Raw genomic sequence first — 27454 nt, forward strand, 5'->3', positions numbered from 1 at the left:
CTGTTGCTTACCATTCGTTGGCTTCATGGTCTCTTATTTGCTGCCTCCTAATTGCCCAGTGCGTGCATCACTTCCTCCACTTTGGGAGGAATATGGACCAATAAGTGATTGCTTCATCTTTATTGGTGCCCTACTGTTGTCTGTTGCTTTTACCGTCCCCAACCCTTTTGTCTGTGTTGCTTTTTAACTCCTCCTGTTCCGTGTTGCTTTTAACTCCCCCCTCCCTTGTCTGTGTTGCTTTTAGCCCCTCCCACCCCACCCTTAATGATAAGAGGTGTGTGGTTTAGAAAATTTGGCTGGCACAACTGTCATTTTGCGATTTGCAAATCAAAGGCTCAACCTTAAAGTTTTGGGAAATGCATGGCCTTCAGGGATGTGGAATTCCTATCGCCCAACGCCCGGAACATATTGTTTGGGGTCAGGGGCAACAAGTTTTCATGTTTACTTTGTTCTTGGAACAAGTAAGTCCAACTCCCTGCAGCACAAACCCTTTGGCTGTCAGTTTACAAAGAAGGGACTGTCTGTAGTTGAGGTAATGTGTGTATGTTAATGGTGTTCGAGCTTGGATTTATGGTTCATTATTGAAAAGCCTTTATTAGGGTGAGCGCTGTAGATAAACGTTTTAAGGTAACACTGCACTACTGACAGTGTTTCCAGTAAAAAAAACAAAAAGCGTACACACATTTGAAAAGTTTACCAATTTGAAACTAAATATAATGCTCTCCAATTAGATGCACATGTCTGCAGAAACTTGTAAGCAAGAATGATGATTCTTGGCTTTCAAAATAAAATGTTCAGAAAAAAATGCAAGTAAGAAAAAAAAATGTTTCACTACTGTGAAATTAGGTATTTTTTCTTTCAAGCGTCATTTCGTAAAATGTGTTGATGCATGCTAGTATTTCCCAAAAATATTCCTAATGGAAAATCAGTGTAACCATTTTTAACAAGGTTATGGGAAGCATGAAAATAAACAAGCACTGGCAAAGCCAATGGATCCGACATTTGTTGTGAGTCTTTTGGTTTCGCCAATGCATGCCTTGTTTTGACATGATTTGTGTAACACTTTATTGTTGTTGAAGCTGCCAGACCCTCACCATTGTAACAAACACTGGCAAATAGCAAAAAAAAAATATATATTTTTGGTCTCAAAAAGCACATGTTGCCCAGTGGTGAAACAAAGGCCTGCACCCCCTGCAGTGCGGGGCACCCATCCAGGGCCCTCCCCTCAGCACAGCATCTGCCGTGAGTGTGGAGAGGGGCTCCCCTCCTTGTTCTTTGCAAAGGGGCCCCCTCCAGTTTCAGTACGCCACTGATTGCCACAGTAGTTCCTTGCACTGAACAAAACTACTTTGTGTGCCAATATGCTCCTTGCGGAACAGCAGAATGCGATCACTCGCAGTAAAGCCAGCCAATAGATGGAGAAATAGAATTTTAGTAAAAAGAAAATGTCTTGGTCAACGCCAGACCTAATTAGGGGCCCAATTCTTATTAAAGTCACAAAAGTGCACCCATGCTATATGTCTTAGAATTAATGGCTTTCATGAATTCACACAAACTTACAGAAGTAGACCAGGAAATCGTACTCCTAGAAAATATTTGTGAATTGTATTTTAGCACAAGCAGGTATGCATGGGTAGATTTGCTCATGCGAAAATCTTTTGAGCGTTTTCAAGTTCCTGTTGACTCTAACCACTTTTTACCCGATCCTGTAAGAACTTCTACTTCTGCTGTTGTCATGAGTACATTTCGAACCTTTCTCAGTTTATAGAAAAGATTAGAGTAAAGCTAGTGAACGTCCTTAAAACATGCAAATTAGTAGGTTTGCAGACTCGAAGGTATTCCAGCACTGGAACTATTGCTTATTGCTTTCTGCATACCCAGTACGTAGATCTGCAGAAAGGTAGCAAAATAAGGAAATTGCTATAGTAGGGTTTGAAATTTAAAGTATTGTTCTACTATAGAATTAGTCTTGGCATGATCAGAGACCCTTTTATCAGAGCTCTAACATAATGAGAGTGCTGCCATAATTTGTTGCTGCACTACATGGCACCAAAGGGACAAGTAGATTTTTTTACAGAACAAGTAGATTTATGAAGCAACCTGCCCCATGGACAAGTAGATATTTTATTAAATCCCACACCCCTGGGCCTTGCACTTTGACCCAAACACCAATGTAATTATGCACAAAGCCCCAGATCACTATAAAAGAGCAGGAACTCCATCTAAGCAATACTCCGTCCAATATAATGTTGTATTAGAATAGTACTTTATACCTATGGTGGGCCCTTTAAGTGCTTCTGTGCAGTCGGGTCAGAGTATGGTGTATGTAGTTCAGAGTCATATTTACAGTTTGGCTTCTGTGTGAAACTTTGGTATTGTATTTGAGGATTGGATTGAAGCTCCCGTATTCTTGTGTCTTGTTCCAACAAATGTCTGGCTGTGCATAGGCATTTGTTGGCTTGCCTCACCAGTTGTTGGCTTGCCTGGCACTCTTCTTTACAGCCTTGTAATTCGTCAAGGCAAACCTTTCATAATTTCTGTTACTCTGTGTGGAGTAGGGACCCAGCCCTGATTGATTCAACTTAATCAGTGCCTGTCTGCTTTCCCTACGTGATCGAGGTACTATTTTGTTCTTTTTTTACTTCTAGTTCCCTGCAAACAGAAGGCTTGTGACTGGCAAAAACATGCCCAGCAGGACAAACAACATTTCAAAGTTTTATTTTTTAAAGCTCTTTCTTTTATTTTGCCTAGTCGTCTTTTCTCAGTTTCCACTTTTTTTTTTTTTTTCTTTTTTTGCTTGTGGGCGCTCGTCTCAAAATATGACGATTAGCTTGTTCGAAATATTGCAAAGCAACATTTTGTCTGTATTATTTCTGCTTTAGCACATAATGGTGCAGTACACCCCACCCATTCCAATCCACCCCACCACCATCTTCCCCACTTCCCCAAATCAGTCCACTCAACTCCAGTCCAGACCACTCACCCAAAACCAATCTTCCCAACCCACCCCAATCTAATCTTCCCCACTCCAGTTTGCCCCACTTTAATCCAAAAGAATCTTCCCCACTCCAGTCTGCCCCACTCCAATCCATAGCAATCTGCCCCACTCCAGTCCACCTCACTCCAATCTGCCCACTCCAACCCAAAACAATCTGCCCTACTCCAATCTGTCCACCTCCAGTCTGCACCACTCCAATCCAAAGCAATCTGTCCCACTCCAATCCACCCTACTCCAATCCAAAACAATGCACCCCACTCCAATACAATCCTCTTTAATCCACCCCACATTAATCCACCTTACTTCAGTCCAGTCCACCCCACTTCAATCCAGTACACATCATGCCAGCCCACACCAATCCAGTCCATCCTACTCAAGCCTACCACACCCCAGTCCACCCCACTCAATCCAATCCAGCCCACTCACTCTAATCCAGCCCACCCAACTCCAGTCCAGTCTAATCCACCGCACACCACTCCACCCCACTCTACGACACTGGTCCTCCTACTCTGATATTCCAACAAATCCTCACTGACATTCTGCTCCCCCATTCCTCTCAGAACACTCCACAACACCAACTTTTAGCCATTCTAAATAGCAGCCACACTGGGGTGTACATTATGGCAAAACATATTACCAAAGCTAATAGCTCTTGTATAGGTGAGACCGACTGCTTTATTTCTTTTTTGCTTTGCTGAAGCATTCCATGAAAACGCATGTGTTTTGCAGCACTTTCATCATCGTGAGTGTGCTTTTCCGTCCTCCACAAAATTCCCTGCTGCACTCCAGTCGCCAGTGTGTGCCTCTCTGTGCTCTTTTGCTCTTGTTGTGTGTGTGCTGCTTTTCGTGTTCTCATTGCATCCAGCCACCATCCACTTACCAAGGTTACCCTCACAAGCACCATCTTTAAAAAAAACAAAAAAAAACCATATTTTTCCATTTTATAATTTTTTCAGGCAGAGGAACAGGCAGCATAATTCTGCTGGCTCCTCTACCTTACAAAGTGTTTTTTGTTGTTGTTTTAAAAAAAAAAAATTGCCTTCTATCTAGGATTCTCGCGTAGGCTCACATGTGGAATGACATGTTCTTACACAGATCACTCATGAACACGTCTACAAATTGACATGGGTGCTCAATTACGGCTTTTTGTGTTCAGTTCTCCCCCCCCCCCCCCCCCCTCGCAAACACAATACGACTTACTGGTGCTTTACATTGCTACCAGAAGGGTTTGGCGGAGGCAAAACGCCCCAAAGGAGGGACCTATAGGCTTGGCCAACACTTGTTTAGTCTGTTTTTTGTTACTGAATTGCAAAAGCCTTTCATCGCCAAATGTTTTACATAGTATTGAAAAATGAAACATTTGCGTCCCTCAACAAAGTGACAGGAAATAGTTATGAATTTGAAGGCAGTGGTTAGGGACAATGACTTGTTTACTTAGCAGATCATCAGATGGAGAATGCTGTAAGTTTTGCCTCTCTATTGTTGTTGGTGTGTTTTATCAGAAGTGGTATTGGATTCCTCTAGGTGAGATAGATGGCATGTGCAACCTCAATGGCTCTTGAAGGGTGTTGTTTGAAGGAGAGAAATACTGCCAAAGAAAGGGGGACCTATCCGTAACTGCTGCATTGTCACTCCGAATTAAGTGTTGCTCTCAATTATGTTTTGCTCAGATTAAAACCTGATTCTCTGTAAAAACCTACATTACAAAACAAGAATACAGCAGTCCAAAGCTAGCAGTTACACATTTCATCTCAATATCATTACTAACTGGATTATTATGACCTAGTCTCCAACTGCCTTCTCTCATGGCAAAACCATGAAAAGGGCATTTTTACCAGTACAGCACCGGCATTATGTTCAGCGCTACTATTACTGGCTCCTACTTTTATGTAAATAATACAAATGGTGGGATCCCCATCCTAATTCTAAATTCAACTTTAAGAACTTCCAAGGGTTTATTCCATCACAATTACGTTCTCTTACTTCATTTAATTTAATCTCCAAGTACAATCAAGTTGATTTTCTGTCCATGTCTTCCCTCATCTGCCTGGTTGAAGAAAGACCATTATTTCTCTTTGATCTTAACCTTTGCTTCTCCTTGTGTAGATGACAATAATTCTGAACCTTTCCAGTAGTTTGTTAGTACCAAATAAATTAAGGAATTCTTAGTACTTTTAATCCAGGTGAGCAAGTCAGCACATTGAATCCCCAGCAAATTTCTAAAGGATAACGTTTTATCATTTGATCATGGTTTCTCCCAAAAGTAATAAAGGCTTCAATGACAACTTGTGGTCAGTGCCCTTGATATCCAACTCTTAATAGGAATACTTGGACCCTGTAGGTCTACTGACCCATTTCTACTGAAATTCAGGATAGCACACCTTCTGCCTAATTAATCATTGGCAAATTTACATTATTGCTCTAGTCGGCCAAGTTATCAGTCTGTTATATCGGACTCCCATACACTTGACTACTTAGACTCAATACATGGGTAAGTCATAATATCTTTCTACCCAGTTTATTGTTCTTCTAGCATTAAAAACATTGCCTACCAAAGGGTTCTGCTTACAGTATTTGTGGAATTAATCAAGAATAGTTTGCAGACCTACTCTAGGGTGGAAGAGTAGGACTGCATAATGTGCCATAACAAAACAAATATTGAATTACCCATCTATATATTCCTGCTGCATTGGTTAGCTGGACTATATAGGGTTACAAAATCAGCAGTTAATATAATCCCCTGCACCTTAAGTGTAAATGGCACTTAGATTTTTCTGTGTTTTTATGTATACCACAATCCACTGGAACACCGAAAGACGTTAGGCCTAGGATGCAGCCTGCTGAATAGACCCATCCTCTTTCACTTTATCTGGAGTCCAAGTGGCTTAATGATGTTGCGTTTGGTTGTTATTTAACATTGTTTAGAGGCTGGTCATATTCTGTCCTGATTGGCAGGTTGGAGCTGATTTATTTATTGTTTAATGATGGATTACGTTGTGTAGAAGTAAACTAGATTCTGTATAGATTTGTGAGTAGTACTGTGTGCATGGCCTAGTTGGTGTGTGCCGAAATACATTATCATTTGTTTCTGACAGCTGGTGAATATGGTTGTCCATCAGTTGGTTTCAGGTGGTTCTCTTTTAGGGCATCTTTCACCATTACCATGTCTTTGGTGTTTTTATGTGCCTACTTAGAGGTTTAAGTTAACTTGTTTCAGGATGTTTTGCTATGTAGATTGGTGAGAGGCTATATCTGTATTGGAGTAACCTAAATAGAAACACAGTATGGTGGAAAATGCTTAGCCAGCTATGTGGCTTGGATCTATGTTTTTGTTTGTTGGTCCCAGTTCTTCCAAATGTATGATGTTGATGTATGGTGATGTGAGGATGCATCTTCATTCATCTGTGCTGCTGTGGTGACCACCATCGGCACTGTATGGCTTGGAGTCTATTTGTTTGCTTGATGGGAGAGAACATAAAATTGATGGGTAAAGTGCTTAAATTAATCATAGCCACTAGTAATTACCCAGGCCACATCCCAGTTCATTATTATATATTTGTTTGCCCACCATACCACCTCAGACCATATGCAAATGAGCCTTGGTCCTGCTTCAGTAGGAGTAGCCTAGCCTGAACTGCCTAACTGGGCCTCTTCTGATTGGGAACTTTAACAACCCCAGATGGAGTCCCTTGCATGCTGTGCAGCAGGATCCAAGTGATAGCTTATTGACGAGGCCCAACAATGCCCAAATCAGTTTGGGGTTGCTTGTGTTGTATCTGTAGGGGGCCTCACTTGGTAGTTCAGTATAGACTGTTCACATGAGGAGGAAGGTGCACGCTAATTTCCATAGAGTGGGCCTATGTGTATGGTGCACAGTGGGCAAAAACAATGAGTTTAAAGCCTATTCAAAGCGATAACCAGTTACGTGGACCATTTGCAAGCACTCCTCCTATCATCTGCCTGCCTTAAGACACCCATGACGTGCTCCTTCCCTTTATATGAGCCCATGTTCAGAATTTCACCATAGCGTTTTCAGAAATCCAACCTCATACCAACTGCAAGGACTTGTTTGTACAAGCTTACAATGCGAGGGGATCTGGAATCTCAGCCCAGAACAGGGCGTTATCTCCTAGTCAGCTACTTGGCTTAGTTTTCTGAATGACTGACTTTGAAAGAGACAAACACCTGCTATTAGAACATTACATCCTTGCACAAAGCTTGCAGAGATTAAGATGTGCTTAAAATTTTGAGTGATGCAGAATATAAGATTTCTTAGCTATCATGAAGAAAAGTTTAAATTCTATAAGGACATGGAGGGGGAGGATTATGCAATAATGTTGTCCATTTTATTGCTCACCATCCAAAAACATTATTTCAAACATTAAGGACTACAAATCCCATGAGTCTTTTATTTTGTACTTTAAACAGTCCAACTATAGTCCACAATATAACGCATCCACCAAGGAAAAGCATTTCCTCTTTCTTCGTGCAATGAACATCCTTTCATAGTTTCAAGTTAGACACCTTGTTTCTGATCAGCTCCTAACATAAGAAAAAAGAATAGAACACCTCCATTAATCCATAATGGTGAGAGAGGTTTGCTTAATGAGACTGAATAACTAGAAGGGATAATCCTCGCCTCCGTGTCCTTAATTAGATTTGAAACTTTCCTTCACGATGGCTTGGACATTTTATATTTTGTGTCAGGACTGGCAGCCCAGATCATGTACATTTAGAGCTGGCTGACTACCAGGGAGGCCGAACATAGTTTAGGACCAATTTGCCACCCTAGGGATATCTTCCAGTCGTTGATCTCATTCCCCCCCATCCCTCCCTCCCCCCATCATCCCACCCTCATAAGCAAAAACATTTGAGGCCATTGCACCCCAGCCAAATGTGCACCAAAGGAGGAGTCCCGACAAGCCTCCTGTAAAATGCACTTTGCTCATCTGGCGATAGTCGGTGCTGAAACCGGCTTGATCAGCTAGACCTGAAGGCACCAACCACACACAGCTTAAGGTTGAAAGGGAAAGGCGGGTAATGGACCATGTCTGGCATTAATTTTGGTTCTCCTAGATATAGAGAACATGACCCCATCCGGAGTTAATATGCACGCTGTGATATCAAGCACTCGCACATCTGATACCTGTCTACAGGAGATCAAGCATAATAGAATCGTAAACTTACCAGGCAATTCCCTACGTGACTGATCTTCTTTATCTTGCCATGATAATAAAAGAAGCCGAGACAAATTTACATCCTATAAAGAGGAACAAGGTGGTTCTGAGGGATTAGACAACCAAATACCTTTGTCTGCATACCAGGGAATGTTTCCCAGCGCGTACTTTGTGAAATGATAAATGATCCACAGAAATGGCAGATCCTCAAGATTAATTGTGCAGTACGCTAGTCCGACACCCACAACCTTAGGCAAAAAAAGTCACATTGTGTATGACGTCTGTTCCCACAGGGTCGAGATCCTGTTGCAAACACCAGCGTGATCATCTTCACCAAGCTGAACCATATTGCTTGATTGTAGAATGTGCACAAGCTCTCTTGATGAGTAACGTAGCTTGTGATAAAAGGCCTGGGACCTCAGTGTTCCCAGTAATCCTCCAACCATCAAACGGAGGTCACCGTCCTAAACCAACTTGCACAAGTTGCTGGGATTATCCGTCCGAAGAGGAGTCTGAGGAAGTAGAATTGAAAAATCCATAGAAAGTTCTGGAAGAACTGGATACCAAACTTACTACTTCCACAATGGTGTCACCAGAATCAACTCTGCCCCCTGACCAATGCTGTGAGCCTGGCAGTCACTGAGAACGTCAGGAATACATACCCCCAGAAACAGGCTCCAGTCCTGCAGGAAAGTGCCTGTCGCTTCTGCAACGGATCCGGGCACCAATTGGAAAAACAGGGCAGCTGATGATTGAGTCGCGAGATGAAAATATCCACTTAACATGGACCCCATTTGAGCATAATCACCTGAAAAAGAGACCAATCCAACTTACAAGCACTGAAGTCTCTCTGATGCGGAGTGCCACTCTGACATCTGAGATGACCCAGGAGATACTCCACCATGACAGATTTTGTTTGTCAGATAGTGGGTTCCAAAAATCCCTGGCCACATCTGCCTGCGCCTTGGAGCAAGTGCCCTTCAGGCGATTTATGTACCGAACTGCCAACACGTTGTCCATCTTCAGAAGGATGGATCAAGAGACCCTGTTGGTTGCCAGACTCCAGGTTGCAAACAGGTGATGTGTAGCACCCTTTCGGCGATTGACTACGGTCTTCCGGTGGTAACCTCCCCACACCGGGCTCCCCAGCCCTGACAACTCATATCGGTCTCTAAGACCAGATTCAGATTTGTACTGAAGATGGCCGTGCCATTCCAGGCTTGCATGTCTTATAGACACCAGCGGATCTCTCTCCGTGCTTCTGATGGAAGACTGACCTCCTGGTCACAGGTGAGTCCCCTCCTGAGATGAATTGCCTTCAACCGCTGGAGTGCTCTGTAATGTAGCGTCCCCTGAAAAATGTCCTGAAAAGACTAAGAGAAGACAGGCAATCCTGGCTAGATGCCATGGAGAAATGCCTTCCTTCTCTAATGTTATGCGTTGTTCCCTACGAATGACAATCATCTTCTTGTGGGGCAGTCTGGGGAACTGAGTGACTGTATCCATCTCTAAGTCCAGGAAAAGTTATATTTTCTTTCTTTTTTTTTTTTTTTTTTTTTGCAGTAAACTGACAGTAGGTGGTAAACCCTAGATTTTGAAGCAGTGATATTACAGTTGCAACTGTGACTCTAGTTTGTGTCTGTTCTGATGCATCAGCAAAATGTCTTCCAAATAAGCGATGAATCATTGTAACCTCCCTCCCACCTCTGTTAGAGAAGCGGGGTATCAATCACGGTTGGAGCCCCCTATGGCATTGTTGGATTCTCATAAGGTGCCTTGGCTGCCGCATCCTCGAAATGTGCCCTGGGTGTGGGGTAGAAGCTGCCAAATTTTCTTTGGTCCTGCTACTGCACGGATTGTCTGGTCAGGAACTTGTGGGGGGATTGAAACTGTAGGTGCGGCAGGAGGAGTGCCTCTTACCCCTCCCAGCCCCACAAAAAAACCTTCTGGCGGAACATCTTCCAGATAGACTGATGGGAGTTGTCCAAAGAGGGAAAAAAGTGTCAGACTTTGTTAATTCTTTAATGAAAAAATCCACCCAGAGACCTCAATCTGCTACTGTCCCAGCCTCTGTGTTAACCAACTCCCTTAGCTTTGCGTAGATTTTAAAAAATGAGAGCTCTCTGTGCTCTGTGGATAACACACAGTTGGCATTCCCCAGGAAGCATATAGCTTGCGGGGCATCCAGAGAGGATATACTGGGTCAATCAATTCACCCGATTCGCGGGTGGCTTTAGCCATGTCGAAAGGTTTTGTGAGTGGCCCCAGGACATCCAGGACTTTATCCTGGCAGGATCTCCAGGACCGGTCCAGACCCTTTTCTTGGCCCTTGATAAACTTTGTAACAATGGTCACCATTTTGACTTCCATCTCTGGGGTAAAGGCCACTTTGCCAGTTATGGATGGTCTGGGCACTCTGCTCTGAGTCTTCCCCTGGCCATTGTCCATAGGTTCACAAATGCGGAAAGCTAATTATGTCACAACCTTGCTGGTGGCAACCCAGTCTGCTGACTTGGGGTGATTATTATCATCAGGATCCAGTAGATACTGTGTATCCACCGCATCTTGGGGGGTGGGGGTGGGTAGCCACACCCGATCATCCAGTTTGGTGCCACCCTCTGGTTGCCAGGGTATACTGGGACCTAGTTCATCACCAGAGTCCTCATCCAGGGTTATCGGAGTCTTCCCCAGGCTTATCATCTAGCTCCTGAGGGGAGTAGGAATCTTCCTCATTGAGGGTAACACTAGGCTGCGAGTCGGAGTCCTGCATCGCCAAAGCATCAATATGCTCTCTCAGGAAAGTGTGGCACATCCTTTTGATGGCATGCACCGCAGGGGGTACAGAGCGGGCCTTGGTTTTTTGTTTACATTGACTGGCACCCTGAGTGTCACTAGGGGGTATAGGTCCCACACCTCCCCCTTGCCAAGGTACCACATTACGTTGGGCATTAAGCTGGACTATTGACCTACTCGGGGTCCAAGAAATCGTTCTTGAGAGAGAGACGTCAATGATGTCTACAAACGCCAAGTGAATGGGTAGGAGAGGTTGCTCCTCGTCCCCAGGCCCCAAGAACTCTGTGTTAGAACTTACCATGGAGGTCAGGTCCAGAAAGGTGCCTAGCGTTATAAGCGGATATATTTAGGGCTCATCTCTAGAGTTAGTCACACAGGAAGAGCTTAAAACCATGACAATCAGCGTAGGATTGTTAATTGCCTGTTACAGTGGCCAATGCTTATTGTTGGTTGAGGGTGGGGAATCCTTTTAGGTATCAGTGCTTGTTGCGCCCGCTGCTCAATGTGGAACACACTCTGGGGTCAGACTGCATAGCTGGACCTAAAAGGAAAAGCTGACGACAGAAATGTGATGGTGTTAGCCTTGCACTCAAAATGACAAAATGGTCCGGATTCTCTTCCTTGGGAAACTGAGCTAACGAGCCAAGCAGGAGAGAGAGAATGTCTAGAATATGAAATCTGCGTACGCTGCACCCCCTAGAATGCCCGAACTGAATCGTGAAGTACCCACAGGTGAGGAATGCCTGTAATGTAAGGAATTGTGGCGTTCTGTCCATGCCCACTGCTCCCCTTAGAAGGCCTGGCCTGAATCTTGAAGCTCCAAACCCCTTCTGTCAGTGCTTGAAAGGAACTCCACCATGCGAAGTTGGGTAAAAGGCTCCCACCAAGGGACATGCAGCTGCTTCGCGATCAGCAACCGCAGACACCAGTACACAGCAAATACATGTGCAAAGATACTGTAAATATGCACAAAACACTGATACCATGCAATAAAGTCACCAAGAAAAATGCACTTATCTGGCTGCTGAGCAGCAACGAATGAGTAGGTGATTTTCGTTGATGGATGTTTTATATAGTGGGCTCTATGGTTGGACTGTTGAAATTACAAGTTAAGACTAATGAGATTTGTAGTCTTTAATGTGTGATATAATGTTGGTTATGTCTGCTGAGCAATAAAATGGAAAAAGTTATTGCATAATCTGAGCCTCGGGTCCTGACACAGAATCAGGGCTCTAAGTAGTCTCTTTATGAAGATAGTCCATCCCATGCCTATGTATAACCTACAGCACCAAGGAGCTGTTAGACCAGGCAACACATTTTTCTGGTTCCACCATCTCACAATGCACTGCTCTCTAATTCTACTTACGCTGAAACTCTTACCTCCAGGCATTGCTTATGCAGCTGAAGGGTCTTGCTCTTCTGTCTCTCCGTAAAGAAAGTGACAAAACTGAAATGTGACAATGTTTTCGTTCTTCATCAGGCATCCTTGTCTTTTGACTGGCTTATGAATTTTTTTCTTTAGGCCGATTGGTCAGGCTTATTGATTGGAGAAAGGCCCATGTTCCAGTTGAAAACGTTTTGTGCACGTCTGCTGGCTGCAGCTGCAACAATGTATTCTTTTGGCCAGTAAATTGAACTTCACTCTTGAAATAAATGCCTCAGCTCTGTCAGGTTGAAGCTTAGATTACAACTTGAAATAGCCCGGTTAAATATAGATTAAGAGTATATTAAACACTTTAAGCAGTAGCCAACTCTTCGATTTAGTATTGAGTCCTGGTCAGCACGTTGACTGGACCATGTCAGATTAAAACGTTCCCATGGGTAACTTGTAGTGCCGATTTAACTCTGAGGATCAACATCACGCAGCCATCTACACCTATCTCTGTCATCAGCTCTTCAGCTGCTTCACAATCAAGCTTTTGCAGGGCAGTAGGTCTTGCAATTGTGGGAGTTAGAAGGGATTAGCGTTGTAAATGAAAATGTATTTTACCTGTGTGTTTTGGTTTGGAGTGTAGTGGATGCATCCCAGGTGCCACAGAAACCCTCCCAGGTCTGTCTCTGCAAGAGAGAGGATACAGCAAAGCCTCCATCTTGAGATTGTTGTCTAATTCTTACACACTGGCTGTGATATTATACACAGGAGTCCAGATGGTGATAGTGAAGCACTCTGCGCCTGTGACAGCAGCTGTGTGGAATATTCGAGGTAGGGCCTCTTCATACAGGAAGCTGTGCTATTCGAGTGCTGTTTTAGACAGCGCTTCCCGAACTGGCATCTGCAAGGCCTCAGTAGCTGTGAGGGGACTGTCAAAGCCATGACATCAGTGAATTCTGAGAGGAGGAAGTGATGGAGTTTGCTCCACTTTTGTGCCCTATGATACGGTGCACCTCTCACTGTGGCACCACTCGCTGCGTTCGTTTCTTTGCGCTACAGGGTTAGGAAAATGCCTGCCTCTACTAACTGAACTCTTATTTGAAGAGGCTTCATTTGCATCCAAAGACTAGATGATTTTTGCTATCAAGCTTGAAGCTGTGTAGTGCTTGGGTATGGAGTCACAACTTCTTTTCCACCACTTTGGAGACAGCACCTTTCGCCATCTTCTTGCTTAGAACTAACCTACGTACTTGGTTGTGACCCTCTGGATGTTCACAAGAGCATGTGTGATTGCTTAGTGTTCAGCTGTACTCATGTCACTTGGTTAATGCACCCACTACAGAGGTCTTGACAGAAGGAGAATGTCTCCGATTACAATCCTGACATAACTTTTTTTTACCTCTTCATCTCTGCAAGGTCGATGCAAATGAATTATTGCAATTTTGTTAAGAAAGACGCCTGCTTTCCAGTGCTATGAAATGGCAGAACATATATTACCAAGCGCTATAAATATATAAAAAAAAAAAAAACACAAGTTATTCCCAGACTGCCCCAACACACACCAGACAAATAACCCTAGAGGAGAGGATGTGGCGGAAGTGCCAGAGCTACGGACTTTGGCCATGGGGAACACGGTTAGAGTCTTGGCGCTGGCTCAACATCCTGTGATTCTGGGCAAATCACCTAATCTCCCCTTGCTACCAAAAATGAATGTGTTCTTGTGTACTGTAGCTGATGCTCATGTAAAGAGCTGTAATATCTTTGTATCCAGTTCACACTATATAAAACTGCAAAATAAATAAAGCGCTCCAGTACGTTCGCGTTGGGTTTGTGCTACATAAAACCACAAAAAAATTGTGCTCAAATACGTTTTTGTCGAGTTTGTGCTGCATAAAACTGAAACAAATAAAAAAGACCCCACAGACATTGTAAAGAAACAGCAAGATGCCCGAAAACAAGGAAGAGGAAGAAACAACATACGGCCATGCAGTACTAAGCAAAAGAGACAAATAGTGCACTACATTATGGTCGTGCAATTCTCCATGTAACAGGGTCATTCTCCAAGGCTATAACAAACCAGCTTCAAGGCTGAACAAACATAAAGCATTTATCAATGACTTCAAGGGATTTTTAAAAGGCAGGCCTAGGAACCAGTGAATGTTCTGAGTGTGGTTAAAACCCACAGAATAGATTACAACATGTTGCGAAGAGCAGCGCTTGCACGCTGATATGCTCAACTTAAAAAGGTCAAAGAAAACACCAAACAGTTATCTCTTTGCAGTGAAGTGATTCACACCGTTTTCTTCTCAATGTAAAAGATGCTGAATACTACAATACTTGCAGATTCTTCTTTATGGAACCACCCTTAATGGGGGGGGGTAGGCCTTGGAGTATTCTTTTGGAGTTGGAGGGATGGATAGTATGTTAAGTAGGCCTGCTGCACTTACAGAGTCCACCTTGCTGCAATATAATGTAACTCCCTGACAGTGATCCTCTCAATACTACTGTCTCCTGCATCCATCTCATAAAAAGGCTAAATGCAAATGTATGCTCTACACCCTCATTCGCCTTTCTTTTTATTCATCCAGTTATTTTAGTAGCATCTAGATCAATTGAAACTCGGGTGCTAGTCCTTATAATACCAAAACCTTTTAACATAGCGAGGCCAACCATAACCTTTTATTACTATCATATAAATTGCACTCCTTCTCTCTGTACTTTTGCAGACTATACTCTGTGTGGCCAGGGCAGACCTGAAGTTAATGTATGCTTTCTGAACTAGTTGCACATGTGCTTATCTGGCCATCCCATGTTTCCTCGACCTGCAATACGCAATTCCTTCTCTGACAGCATTGAGTGTACTGGAAAGTACTTATGATTCAGCAACATTTCTGCAGTTTTTATGATGTATGTCTCTGTTCCCTCCTACATGCACACACAGTGTGCGTGCCTTTAATGAAAGCCTTAAACATACTCCTTTCCAAGCTCATTCTCCTATAGAAGTTTGCCTTTGGTCACTCCCGTTTCCTTACCTTCCTCCACACCCTGTATGGCAGATGTCATTGAACAGCACGGTGGCTACACTGTGACGTTCTTGTGATGACCGTCTTGGATAGGGTAAATTGCTGATAGAGTTATTATAGCTCTCCTCTGGATATCCTCATTTAACTCCCCAACTCCCCACCTGCCCTCTGCTAGAAAGCAGTCCCGGGGGATGCAGTCCTTTGCAGTCTCTGGTGGATCTGTGGTTCTCTGTCCTCTCTGCAAACTTATTCTTTGATCCGTTTTTTATGGGCGAGCGCAAAGCGCTCCGTCCATAAAGTAATCTCTCTTTGGGCTTCAAACCAGCCCAGGTCACGTCAGTCTCTTTCATTGGTTCCTGGGCTTGCTCTTTAACATCTGCTTGCTTTCATTTGTGCTTTTTCCGGTGTTTAGCCCGCCTACACAGCACCAGTAAACTACTAGAAACATACGAGGCTCGATGTTTTGAGACTGGTTTCTGGACTACTTTATCTGTTAATTTTCCCCACAGCGCGATTGCGCTGGGGTTTACATAGTGCGATGGCACTCAGTTTTTTCGTTTTCAATTTCATCGCAATCGCGCTGCATTTTACATAGCGCGGTCGCACTTTTTTTTTTTTTTTTTAATTTGTGTGGCAAGAAAAGTTAGGTTAGGAGTTTACAACGCAAATAGCTCCAACTCGAGCAAATGCGAGCCCCGTTGCATTGAAAATGCTTGTTCTTCTTATTATATATATTTTTTTGCATGATCCACGCCTTTTTTCATACCAGTGAATTGTATTTATCTTTGCCTCTGCAGCAATGGTTCAGTAGTTCAAGGAAAGGAAAGTGATAACTTGCCACCTTTGCAGTACTTCCTGATGTCAGTTATCCTTTGAGATGCAGTATTCAGTTTTTTGAACATCCACCACCTCTGGTCAGGTTTAATTTATATTTGTGACTATAGTATAGGTGCTTAGTCCAGTAATATCTATTGCCTACCAGTAAACAGTAGATACTGATTGCTCAATCACTTCTGCACCACCTACAGTTACTAAAGGGCATTTTCTTCTTTCCTGTGCCTATTGAGGTAGAGGCATATTGTTTATCAGCTGCACTCAAAAGCGTTTGTGAACGGATCATGCACTTTTTTTTTTTTCTTTTTTTTGTCTGACCGGTTTCTTGACGACTTGGCCACTTAAAGCATACTATTATATCACAAAGCGAGTGCCAGATTTGATCTTTTTCCGGGACCTGGTGAACCATAACTTGTTGTATTGAAGTTTCATTTTGGCGCAGAAGAACCTGCTCACATCTAAAGATTTTCCTAAATCATTAAATTCTTCTAATTACAGTCAAAAGCAACTCTTGCTTTTAAAAACATTTTTGTGCGGACTGCTCCAAAGGTTGGTGCTTACCATTCTAGTTTATTCCTCCCTTGGGATAGGGTATTCATTTAAGGCTTTATCTTTACAGTTTGGTCCAGGCACTATCCTGAACCATCTAACTTGTATGTAATATGTTGAGCACCCAAACCGAATCCTTCATTGTAAGAGTAATCTTCCTTTGTCTGCAATAATTACTGAAATCGTCGAGGCAAAATGTTTGTTGCTCCTGTTTTCAGTCTTGAATAAAGAATGAAAAGAAATTGCAGAACCGAGGCATGAAACCTTACAGACCATCCTGCCTGGTGTTGAAGCAGATACGTTGGTTGCTTTTTCTAACCTACAAACTGGGAAATTATTCACGTTTGCAGAGTTGCTTCCTCACAAAAACATTCTGGTTATTAGATGGTAAGGTGACTTCTTTAAGGCAGCCGCAGATTTGGAAGTTCCTTTTGACATGACTGCACTGTTTACTATAAGGAGAGAAGCCTAGATTTGGCTCATCTTTATTCCGATATCTGGACGTTCATGGTAGAGTAATAATGGATTCACCATTTCATGCAAATATGCTCTTATCAACAGGCAAAAGCCTAGAAAAATCCAAAACTGCTGTTGCAACAGCTAAATCATTAGTGCATTTATTTAATCACCTTTGGAACCAGCCTTTTTTCTGTCCTCACAAACTACGAATGCCTTAGAAGTTATTAATTAGTTGGGAAGGAGGCACAGCAGGACCACAATTAGTAGGATTTTCTTTCTAGTGATTGTGCTGCACCTATTTTATGATATCCCTTCACAACACCTAGCCAGCTATCCTGCCGCTCAACATGGTGTGCCGCATACTTGCATGTTGGAAACAAAACGCAGGCAGTAGATGCTGTAGGTAAGGATGAAGGCTGCATGCATGGAGTTCTGCTCACGTGTGGAAGTTTCTACGTTTTATTTAAAGCAATGGCATTATTTTTTTTCCAGCTAATTTTGGTCTTGCCCTAAAGCAGGCAAGTCACAGCCAGTGGTGAAGAAGCAACACGAAGGGCTAACCACGCTGGAATCAGTATGACTGTATTTATTTTGTTTGTTTTTTTAAAGCACCTTGTTTACTAAGTAGTAACGTTGTCTGATTGTACAAAATGAATAAGGTACAAGTGCATATGCGCTTTTCATTTAGCACACGCCCCTCAGAATCTCATCTCACTGTAATATTGTCATTTATTCTCCCCCTCCCCTATTCTCCATTTTGGTTCATGCTTCTATTATCTTTTCTAAGTGTTGATTTCTTTGTGTAAATGAATATAAACATAGAGGACAAAAACAAATAATCTATAGGCACGTTGGGTACAGTCACCATAGACAAATCTAACTTTAATTAGTTCAGCAGACTGTCTTTCCAAACTATCCCTGTTTGCTTATTTAGGGCTCAGGTTGCACCTTTTGATGCGCTTCCATTTAAATACCTTGTCTGCACCCTGTCTAGAATCTGCACCTACAGTGGGGGTTAGAGATGGATATATACAGTATCTCTATAGTGTTTGTAATAAACCTCTTTCATGTTTTGTAGGGGGAAGCTTGGTAAATACCCGCCATGGCCTGGAAAGGTAAGTTTGCCTGTATTTATAGCGAAAAATAATTATTTGACTCACGGTCAATTCAAAATTTGTTATCCATGCTTCCCATTTCCAATATAAGATTGTGTTCTTTCCTAATAATAAGGTTGGTGAAGCATAAACCTAATTTTGGTATGAAATGTGCATTTTGAGCTTCAATATCGTTCACCGATAGTGAGTAAAGAGACCAAGTATTGTTAATTGTGGCAACCTTTGCATATAACTGGAGTGGTGCATTAACCTCGCACTGCATTGAAAATTATGTGAAGGGGCCACTAGGGCAGTGAGAAGGGCATGAACAGAGCTCTCTTGCTATCCCCCTAGCCAGAAAGTGTTTTTTTTTTTTTTTTTTTATGGCAGCAAAATGTGAAGGCCATGAGATGTTTGAAACAAACGTTTTTGTAGTAGTGTGTGCAATATCAGTGTCTCTAGAGAATGCTCACGTGTAACGCACTTAGAGCACCCTAGGAGAATGAGACGTACTGAAGGGTAGGACTACAGAGAGAGCGCCAAGCGTTATGTCACAAGTCCCACATCACCAGAAAAGAAATGTTGCAGAGTCCAGGCTTATTGAAGAGGCTGTAGCTATCTTTCAACTGGCAGTGGCTGATGGGAGAAATTAATCAGACCTGGTAAACATCGAACAGCAGTATTGCGAATTAGGCACTGGAGTTTGAAACAGCGGAAAGATGTCACTTCAGTGTAGAGGTGTTGAGATTGGCCAGAATTTGGGAGAGCACTGTGATCGATACACACACTTAAAAAAAAAAAAGTTCAAATACATTGTTTCTGCAGGATTGTGGCTCAAATGCAAAATAAAATTAGCATTGTCTTAAAGTGGAGTATTTGGATCATTTTCAAAGACCTGTACCTGCTAAATAAATGAAGCCCCCATTTAGCCCCCTCCATCCTGAATGGCAACCTATTGATATGGCTAAATACTAGAAAGCCAGGATATAACAGATCCGTTCCTGCATTATACCATGGTGGAGAAATGTTTTTTTTACAGTCTGGAAATAAATAAATTGAATTCCGAAAAGCAGTGTAACTGGCAGATTAAAAAACTAATCTTAAAATTATCTTGTTTTTTTTAATTTAGTTATGTGCATAGAAACCTTTATAAGTCAGTTCTCTTTTTTTCTCTTACCCTCTTTTTTTTGCCCTACACTGACTAGAGATCGTTGCTGCATAGGGTTCTATACAAGTGATAACTGTGCCTCTGTCGTACACCCATCAAACACAGTTACCTAAAAGGGTCCAAAGTTTATTGCCTTTTATTGAATAAACCTTTCAGGCATATGTCCTCTTGTGAAATTGGTTTACTTATTTCAAAGTTATACTTTATGGTATCAATAACATCTGCTAGGTGGACTAAAGTAAACCAGTTTCTTTTTTGATCCTCGTGGAGCCTTCCATAAGGTTGTTATTTTAAATGATATCTACATTCATTCAAGGGGTTAACACAATACCATGTGATCGAGAAAATAATCATTTATTATTCAACCCAGATTGTGATTCTCACTAAGGAAATGTTAAACGTAAATGTTTGAGACTTTAGAAGTGCATACATTTTTGGGAAATCAGACAGTTTGTCCATCATGCATGGTTAATTTATACAATGCAGAATAGCAGCACAAACTAATATCCCAATGTATATATTTGCATGCATGTTTGCATATTGACTTTGGCAAAATTAAACCTTCTCAGAGACTTCATAGTCTCTGTGGCCTTTTCTCATTTCTTCAAGCACTCAGATTATTTTGCTATAACTGGTGGGATAATTCTTGTTAGCTTCTAGAGTCCGAGGGTGACAATAAACAATTCACTCAAATTGACATTGCCAGAGCCCTTTGTGGTGGCAGCGAGGATAGGCAGCCTGGTCTACTTGTGGAGGGGGAAGAATAGTGTGTAAACCAACAGAGTCAGTACTTTAGCAACCAGCCTGAAATTCCACATAGGTAGTGCATAAAAAATAAATTGTAAAAAGATAACCAGAAAGTGTTAGCCCATTCTGGCCCAAGTTATCACTGCTAAATGTGTATGCAGCTCCTTTCCTGTGGTACAAATCCTGTTAACTGAGCCCTAGAGCCTAATATTCGACCATTAGTTAAAATGCCCTTCACTTTCACTCTCTCATATTATAACCCTAAGTATCTGCCAATGTACTAGGGAGGTCTTGAGCAGATTCCATTGGAAAGCCATTTCTGGCTGGTACCTTCCCTCTGACAAATAGCATCTGCAACTTCCCTCACTGTAATGAGCTTATCTTGCATGATGGACACCATAGTCAGTACTCTGCCAAAGGCATGCAGCCTCACAGGGCTGCCACCTCTTCCCCCACTTTTTACCAGCCATTCTTCCATCCATAGCCATTCATAAATCTACCCCCTCTTCCCTGCCCCTCTTTACACTTACAATTTGTGGTGGCAGCCAATGCAGCACTGATTTTTCTTTCATTTTTTTTTTTTAAAGCCTGGCACGAGGCATGCAGACATTAGATTTATCCGCTCTCTATCTATCCCTCTTGCCTGTCACTGTTGCATAATGGTCCTAATGGTTTAAACAAGTATCTTCCACTAGAATTGGTGTAGAATTTTGGACCAAAATGGGGAGTCCTCTAGATCCAGATGTAAACCCTGCATGTGTCACTGAAACATATTGTGCTACCATGATTCTTGTTAGCGCTTTTCAAGTTTGTTTCTTGCATGAATGTGTAGCCATTTTCTATACGCAAAATTAGACACTATACTACACCCAGCCTTATTCCGTATACTGCTTACTTTCAAAGATGGGAATTGAAGTGTATCCTAGCCCTGTTCTCCAATTTGTATTAGTTTCAGCTGCCCACTACATTAAGCACCACCTAGAAAAACAATGTTATATCTTTACCATATTATAATGTTACCACCTGTCCACACACTTCAAAAGTACAAAACTACTCTACATCCTGCACACCAACACTACAGGCTTAAAACCACCCCATTGTATCCACCAACCCAAGAATTCTGAATATAAATATCACCCATATAGAACTAGGCAACAAGTACAGAGACTCATAGTGGGCCTTAGAGCAGTAATACATCTGTGATTAATTTCACCTCCCTTGTGTGACCTTTCCCTTCTCCAAAGTTGCTAGGGAGTGTAATTCAGGACTTGCATATCAGATGATTTGGATTGGCTTGAGCTTTGCTTACATCTGACAGTTTCACCTTTTCTAACTTGTTGCAATCTCCATATCTGCCAACTTTTTCTGTAGAAGCGTCTTTTTTGTCTCAATTGTTCCCCCTTTCCCATCTCCCCTATTCTTGAGGCAACTGAGGACTTACATTTGCACAAGGAGAGCCAATCCCATATACCATCTGGTAGGGTAGAATGCTAGTATTTTCTTTCACATTTTAGTGTCAAATAGCATCATTGATTGAATGTGTCTCACTTTCTCTTCTCACAGCATCCAATGTTCTATGTAGGTTCTGCATGGCCGGCATGAAACCTTGATATAAGATAACATTTTCAATATCAAGACTTGGAGGACCCTGAGAACTTGTGGCTTACAAGAGGAAATCTCTGTGAAATTAAGTGTTCGATGGCATCTGTCGCTGTAGATACACATGTTGTGCATAGCCCGCCATCTGGTGTTGGGTCGGAGTGTTACAAGTTGTTTTTCTTCGAAGAAGTCTTTCGAGTCACGGGACCGAGGGACTCCTCCTCTTTGTCTCCATTGCGCATGGGCGTCGACTCCATCTTCGATTGTTTTCTTTCCGCCATCGGGTTCGGACGTGTTCCTTTCGCTCCGGGTTTCGGAACGGAAAGTTAGCTAAATATCGGAAAAATTACGTCGGTATTGTTGCGTTCGGGATCGGCTTAGTTAGAATCGACACCGAATCGAGGTAGTTTTCGGGGTAGTTTTCGATCCCCCGTCGGGGCCTGATCGGCCCGACCGCGTGTAAAACAATGCTGATGGAACGGACCCCGTTCCGTTTCTGTCCTAAATGCCACAACAAATACCCGTATACAGACCAACATTTGGTCTGTAACCTGTGCCTGTCGCCTGAGCACAGTGAAGAGACTTGCGAGGCCTGTCGTGCGTTCCGGTCCCGAAAAACACTCTGTGACCGTCGAGCCAGAAGACTGCAGATGGCGTCCACGCCGACAGCTCACCGAGAGTTCGAGGAACAAGAGGAAGAAGAAACCTTCTCGATCCATGAATCGGACTCCGAGGAATTCGACGACCAAAAAACTGTGAGTAAGACGTCGAAGCCAGCACACAAGAAAAGTGACAAGGCCCAGGGGACGCCACTGCCACCAGGCCATGGCTCGACCCATAAATTCGGGGACCGCCCATCGGCACCGAAAAAGGCCGAAATGGTGCCGAGATCGTCTGACTCCGGTCGAGACACCGGCACGCAGCCTTCTCGGGACCGAGAAAGTGCTGCTGAAAAACATTGACGCCGAGATAGCGGAGCCGAAACTGCTCGACGCAGAGACAGCGGCACCGAGGAAGATCGACGCCGAGAGGGTTCGACTCCGAAACAGAAGAAGGTCACCTCGGAGCCGAAAAAGAGTACAGATTGGGTTTCGGTGCCAAAACGACCCGCAACCGATTCAGAGGAGCAATCACTGTCCTCTCAGATGCGAAAGCATAGATTTGACGAAGAGTTGCAATCCACCGAAGTGGACCACACTCAGAAACGTATTTTTATATAGGAAGGAACAGGGAAAATAAGCACCCTTCCCCCTATTAGGAGAAAAAGGAGACTGGAGTTTCAGTCAGACCAAGCACCACAAACAAAAATGGTGAAAAAGGTAACTCCGCCACCCTCTCCTCCACCTGTACCTAACGTTTCACCGGCACAAACTCCATCACATTCCCCGGCTCACACCACCATGAGCCAAGGTGATCAGGACCAAGACGCTTGGGACTTATACGACGCCCCAGTGTCGGACAACAGTCCAGAGGCGTATCCTACAAAGCCCTCACCACCGGAAGATAGCACAGCATACTCACAAGTGGTGGCTAGAGCAGCAGAGTTCCACAACGTGTCCCTGCACTCGAAACCAGTCGAGGATGACTTCTTATTCAACACCCTCTCCTCCACCCATAGCTCCTACCAAAGCCTGCCTATGCTCCCAGGAATGCTTCGGCACGCAAAGGAAATCTTCAAGGAGCCGGTCAAAAGTAGAGCAATAACACCAAGAGTGGAAAAGAAATATAAAGCGCCTCCCACAGACCCTGTTTTCATCACCTCACAGCTGCCACCAGATTCCGTCGTAGTAGGAGCAGCTCGCAAGAGAGCCAACTCCCACACATCTGGGGATGCACCACCCCCAGATAAAGAGAGCCGCAAGTTCGATGCAGCCGGAAAGAGAGTCGCAGTACAAGCTGCAAACCAGTGGCGCATCGCTAACTCTCAAGCACTACTTGCGTGCTATGACAGAGCCCATTGGGACGAGATGCAACCCCTCATTGAGCATCTACCCAAAGAGCTACAAAAAAGGGCGAAACAGGTGGTTGAGGAAGGACAGAACATATCTAATAATTAGATACGCTCCTCTATGGATGCAGCGGACACAGCTGCAAGAACAATTAACACATCTGTGACTATAAGAAGGCACGCATGGCTACGAACGTCTGGTTTTAAACCAGAGATACAGCAGGCAGTGCTCAATATGCCATTCAATGAGAAACAACTGTTCGGACCAGAAGTGGACACGGCAATTGAGAAACTCAAAAAGGACACTGACACTGCTAAAGCCATGGGCGCACTCTACTCCCCGCAGAGCAGAGGCACTTACAGCACCTTCCGCAAAACAACCTTTAGAGGGGGGTTTCGGGGTCAGGCCACACAAGCCAGCACCTCACAGGCAACACCGTCCAGCTACCAGGGACAGTACCAAAGGGGAGGCTTTCGGGGCCAATACAGAGGACAATTCCCTAGGAATAGGGGAAAATTTCAAAGCCCCAAAACCCCTACAACCAAACAGTGACTCGCATGTCACTCATCCCCTCCACCCAACACCAGTGGGGGGAAGAATAGGTCCGTATTACCAAGCATGGGAGGAAATAACTACAGACACTTGGGTCTTAGCAATTATCCAACATGGTTATTGCATAGAATTTCTACAACTCCCTCCAAACATACCACCAAAAGCACAGAATTTATCAAAACAACATTCAGACCTTCTGGAAATAGAAGTTCAAGCATTATTGCAAAAGAACGCAATAGAACTAGTACCAAAGACACCAATAAACACAGGAGTTTATTCACTGTACTTCCTAATACCAAAAAAGGCCAAAACACTGAGACCAATCCTAGACCTCAGAACACTAAACACCTACATCAAATCAGAACACTTTCACATGGTCACACTACAAGAAGTGTTACCATTGCTAAAGCAACAGGACTACATGACAACCTTAGATCTCAGACGCGTATTTCCACATACCAATACATCCGTCGCACAGGAAATACCTAAGGTTCGTATTCAAAGGAATACATTACCAATTCAAAGTATTGCCCTTCGGTTTAACAACTGCACCAAGAGTCTTCACAAAGTGCCTAGCAGTAGTGGCTGCACACATCAGAAGGCAGCAAATACACGTATTCCCGTATCTAGACGACTGGCTAATCAAGACCGACTCACTGACAAGGTGCTCACACTACACAGATCAGGTCATACAAACCCTCTACAAACCCGGTTTCACCATCAACTATGCAAAATCACACATTCTGCCGTGCAAGGTACAACAATACCTAGGAGCCACAATAGATACAACAAAGGGAATAGCCACTCCAAGTCCACAAAGGGTTCAAAATTTCCAAAAGATTATTGTAGGAAGTTGGCTCTGTATGTGCTATTTCAAAGTAAGGAATAGCATGCACAGAGTCCAAGGGTTCCCCTTAGAGGTAAAATAGTGGTAAAAAGAGATAATACTAATGCTCTATTTTGTGGTAGTGTGGTCGAGCAGTAGGCTTATCCAAGGAGTAGTGTTAAGCATTTGTTGTACATACACATAGACAATAAATGAGGTACACACACTCAGAGACAAATCCAGCCAATAGGTTTTGTTATAGAAAAATATCTTTTCTTAGTTTATTTTAAGAACCACAGGTTCAAATTTAACATGTAATATCTTGTTTGAAAGGTATTGCAGGTAAGTACATTAGGAACTTTGAATCATTTCAATTGCATGTATACTTTTCAAGTTATTCACAAATAGCTATTTTAAAAGTGGACACTTAGTGCAATTTTCACAGTTCCTGGGGGAGGTAAGTTTTTGTTAGTTTTACCAGGTAAGTAAGACACTTACAGGGTTCAGTTCTTGGTCCAAGGTAGCCCACCGTTGGGGGTTCAGAGCAACCCCAAAGTTACCACACCAGCAGCTCAGGGCCGGTCAGGTGCAGAGTTCAAAGTGGTGCCCAAAACGCATAGGCTTCAATGGAGAGAAGGGGGTGCCCCGGTTCCAGTCTGCCAGCAGGTAAGTACCCGCGTCTTCGGAGGGCAGACCAGGGGGGTTTTGTAGGGCACCGGGGGGGGACACAAGCCCACACAGAAATTTCACCCTCAGCGGCGCGGGGGCGGCCGGGTGCAATGTTAGAACAAGCGTCGGGTTCGCAATGGAAGTCAATGAGAGATCAAGGGATCTCTTCAGCGCTGCAGGCAGGCAAGGGGGGGCTTCCTCGGGGAAACCTCCACTTGGGCAAGGGAGAGGGACTCCTGGGGGTCACTTCTGCATGTGAAAGTCCGGTCCTTCAGGTCCTGGGGGCTGCGGGTGCAGGGTCTTTTCCAGGCGTCGGGACTTAGGTTTCAGAGAGTCGCGGTCAGGGGAAGCCTCGGGATTCCCTCTGCAGGCGGCGCTGTGGGGGCTCAGGGGGGACAGGTTTTGGTACTCACAGTCGTAGAGTAGTCCGGGGGTCCTCCCTGAGGTGTTGGTTCTCCACCAGCCGAGTCGGGGTCGCCGGGTGCAGTGTTGCAAGTCTCACTCTTCTTGCGGGGAGATTGCAGGGTTCTTTAAAGCTGCTCCTTTGGATAAAGTTGCAGTCTTTTTGGAGCAGGTCCGCTGTCCTCGGGAGTTTCTTGTCGTCGTCGAAGCAGGGCAGTCCTCAGAGGATTCAGAGGTCGCTGGTCCCTTTGGAAGGCGTCGCTGGAGCAGAGTTCTTTGGAAGGCAGGAGACAGGCCGGTGAGTTTCTGGAGCCAAGGCAGTTGTCTTCTGGTCTTCCTCTGCAGGGGTTTTCAGCTAGGCAGTCCTTCTTGTTGTTGTTGCAGGAATCTCATTTTCTAGGGTTCAGGGTAGCCCTTAAATACTAAATTTAAGGGCGTGTTTAGGTCTGGGGGTTAGTAGCCAATGGCTACTAGCCCTGAGGGTGGGTACACCCTCTTTGTGCCTCCTCCCAAGGGGAGGGGGTCACAATCCTAACCCTATTGGGGGAATCCTCCATCTGCAAGATGGAGGATTTCTAAAAGTTAGTCACTTCAGCTCAGGACACCTTAGGGGCTGTCCTGACTGGCCAGTGACTCCTCCTTGTTGCTTTCTTTGTTCCCTCCAGCCTTGCCGCCAAAAGTGGGGGCCGTGGCCGGAGGGGGCGGGCAACTCCACTAAGCTGGAGTGCCCTGCTGGGCTGTGACAAAGGGGTGAGCCTTTGAGGCTCACCGCCAGGTGTTACAGCTCCTGCCTGGGGGAGGTGTTAGCATCTCCACCCAGTGCAGGCTTTGTTACTGGCCTCAGAGTGACAAAGGCACTCTCCCCATGGGGCCAGCAACATGTCTCTAGTGTGGCAGGCTGCTGGAACTAGTCAGCCTACACAGACAGTCGGTTAAGTTTCAGGGGGCACCTCTAAGGTGCCCTCTGGGGTGTATTTTACAATAATATGTACACTGGCATCAGTGTGCATTTATTGTGCTGAGAAGTTTGATACCAAACTTCCCAGTTTTCAGTGTAGCCATTATGGTGCTGTGGAGTTCGTGCAAAACAGACTCCCAGACCATATACTCTTATGGCTACCCTGCACTTACAATGTCTAAGGTTTTGTTTAGACACTGTAGGGGTACCATGCTCATGCACTGGTACCCTCACCTATGGTATAGTGCACCCTGCCTTAGGGCTGTAAGGCCTGCTAGAGGGGTG

General features: G+C 44.0%; 1 protein-coding gene across 1 annotated transcript in view; it reads left to right on the plus strand.

Moving 5' to 3' along the window:
* GLYR1 (glyoxylate reductase 1 homolog) overlaps positions 1-27454 on the plus strand; it is a 482931-nt gene that overhangs the window by 26484 nt on the left and 428993 nt on the right. Inside the window, exon 2 of the mRNA XM_069210697.1 lies at positions 18284-18320. Within this exon, the coding sequence (XP_069066798.1) occupies positions 18284-18320 (37 nt within the window). The remainder of the gene's footprint in view (positions 1-18283; positions 18321-27454) is intronic.

This window comes from Pleurodeles waltl, chromosome 10 (assembly GCF_031143425.1).
Source record: "Pleurodeles waltl isolate 20211129_DDA chromosome 10, aPleWal1.hap1.20221129, whole genome shotgun sequence".
In the NCBI taxonomy this organism is placed as follows: domain Eukaryota; kingdom Metazoa; phylum Chordata; class Amphibia; order Caudata; family Salamandridae; genus Pleurodeles; species Pleurodeles waltl.